The 1850-nt window shown below is 35.7% G+C and overlaps 1 protein-coding gene across 2 annotated transcripts in view; it reads right to left on the reverse strand.

The window, feature by feature from the left end:
• The window catches only part of GSTCD (glutathione S-transferase, C-terminal domain containing), a 204947-nt gene that overhangs the window by 126036 nt on the left and 77061 nt on the right, over positions 1–1850 (reverse strand). For both annotated transcript variants that reach the window (XM_006874552.1, XM_006874553.1), the window contains one exon: positions 834–927. In XM_006874552.1, the coding sequence (XP_006874614.1) occupies positions 834–927 (94 nt within the window). The remainder of the gene's footprint in view (positions 1–833; positions 928–1850) is intronic.

Below are 1850 nucleotides of genomic sequence, written 5' to 3' on the forward strand. Positions count from 1 at the left end.
GGAGTAGGTGAGGACTCTAGATTCATGTAAGAGAGGGACTAAGAAATGGCGGCCAGGAGGGAGGCTTGCAGAATATGCCCTTTGGTGGTGTAAATTATTATATATGCCTGAGTGTTTAAAAAAAAAAGAGCTAAAATGAATAGAGAGAAATACTGTTAACTGATGATACATGGATGGGATTATAATTATAATAATGAAACAAGTTGTATGATTTGTTGAATATGAAACTGTAAAACTGATGATGTCTTGTTAACTTTCACTCAATCCACAAAAAACTAAACAAAAAAACTTAACTTTAAAAGAAATTTGTTATGAAATGGATATAATCAAGAAACTTACAGTTTTTTATTAGGTGTGATAATGGCATTATGATTATGTAAGAGGATTCAATAATTTTTAGAAATTGTTGCTATTAAGTGCTGTCAAGTCAGTTCTGACTCATGGTGACCCTATATAGGGTTTCTGAGCAGCAGTTGGTGAGTTTGAACCACTGATCTTGAGGTTCAAACTGACCTTATGATCCACTGTTTATCCTACAGCACCACATCAGGACTCCTTAGATATTTGTTACAGGGTGACATATTATCTGGGGTTTGCTATAAAATACCTTGGCAAAGGAGTAGATGAAGGAAATATAGCAAAATATGGAAAACATTAAATCTGAGTTATATGTATTTAACTAATTTTTCATAAGAATAAAAAGAAAATTCAGTAAATATAATACCCAAAATACTTGCTATCATCAATGAGAGAACTGAAATCATTCTAAAGAGAATAACCAGACCCTGGTTAAAGGAAAAAAACAAAAAACAAAAAAACAACCTAAAACTTACCTTCCTTTGGACTCACTGCTGCAGGAAGAGTATTCCAATCAAGGCTCCAGGTAGGACATGGATGAGGAGAAAACATCACTTCAATGCCTTTTTCCTAGAAAAGGAAATAGTCCATTTCCTAATCAATGTACTAATAAAATCCTGCTATGTCTAGGAGACCAAATTCCTACTACAAAAGGAGAACATAAATAGCAACAATCATAAGGAATTCCCTCAACTAATGAGTAATATAAGAAACTTAATATCTTGAGGTTATTTTGTTTTTGATGATATAGTTACTTTCTTCTTAGTTTTTATATTGAGATAATAAAAAGTTAATACTATTTTTTATTATTTCCCGGCAGTGTGGAGAAAAATAACAAGCTATCCAGAAATATACTGGGTCGCCTGAGAATAAAAATGTCATCAAAACCAATGTTATCAAAGACAATCCACACAGATATCATCATAAACTAAATCTGCATATGTCTATCAAAGGTTGGCTTTACCTATGTGAAGATCATCACAGCCTATGAGCTATACTGACAGTAGCCCCAAACCCCACACTCACTTCAACACACACCTAATAACATTGCCTGTACCAGTCTTCTACATAATAAGTATGTATATTTTTATACCTAAGTGGCTATATTTCTATAAAAGGAATTTTTCTGATTTAACCAAATGCTTCTGAGAATGTTGTTGTCAGGTGCCATCAAGTCAGAACCGACTCATAGCGACCCCATGCACAGTAGAACGAAATAATGTCTGATGTGGGCCAACCTCACTACTGCTGCCACACTTGACGCCATCAATGATGTCACCTGGCTGATCCATCTCGTTGGTGGTCTTCCTCTTTTTCTCTGACCCTCCATCTTACCCAGCATGACATCCTTCTCTAGCAACTGTTCCCTCCTGACAATATGTCCAAAGTATGAGAGGCGAAGCTTAGCCATCCTGGCCTCCAAGGAGCACTCTGGCTGCACTTCTTCCAAAACAGATCTATTGGTTCTTTTGGCAGTCCATGGCACTTTTAGT

This window comes from Chrysochloris asiatica, unplaced genomic scaffold, assembly GCF_000296735.1.
Source record: "Chrysochloris asiatica unplaced genomic scaffold, ChrAsi1.0 scaffold00285, whole genome shotgun sequence".
NCBI classification, from domain to species: domain Eukaryota; kingdom Metazoa; phylum Chordata; class Mammalia; order Afrosoricida; family Chrysochloridae; genus Chrysochloris; species Chrysochloris asiatica.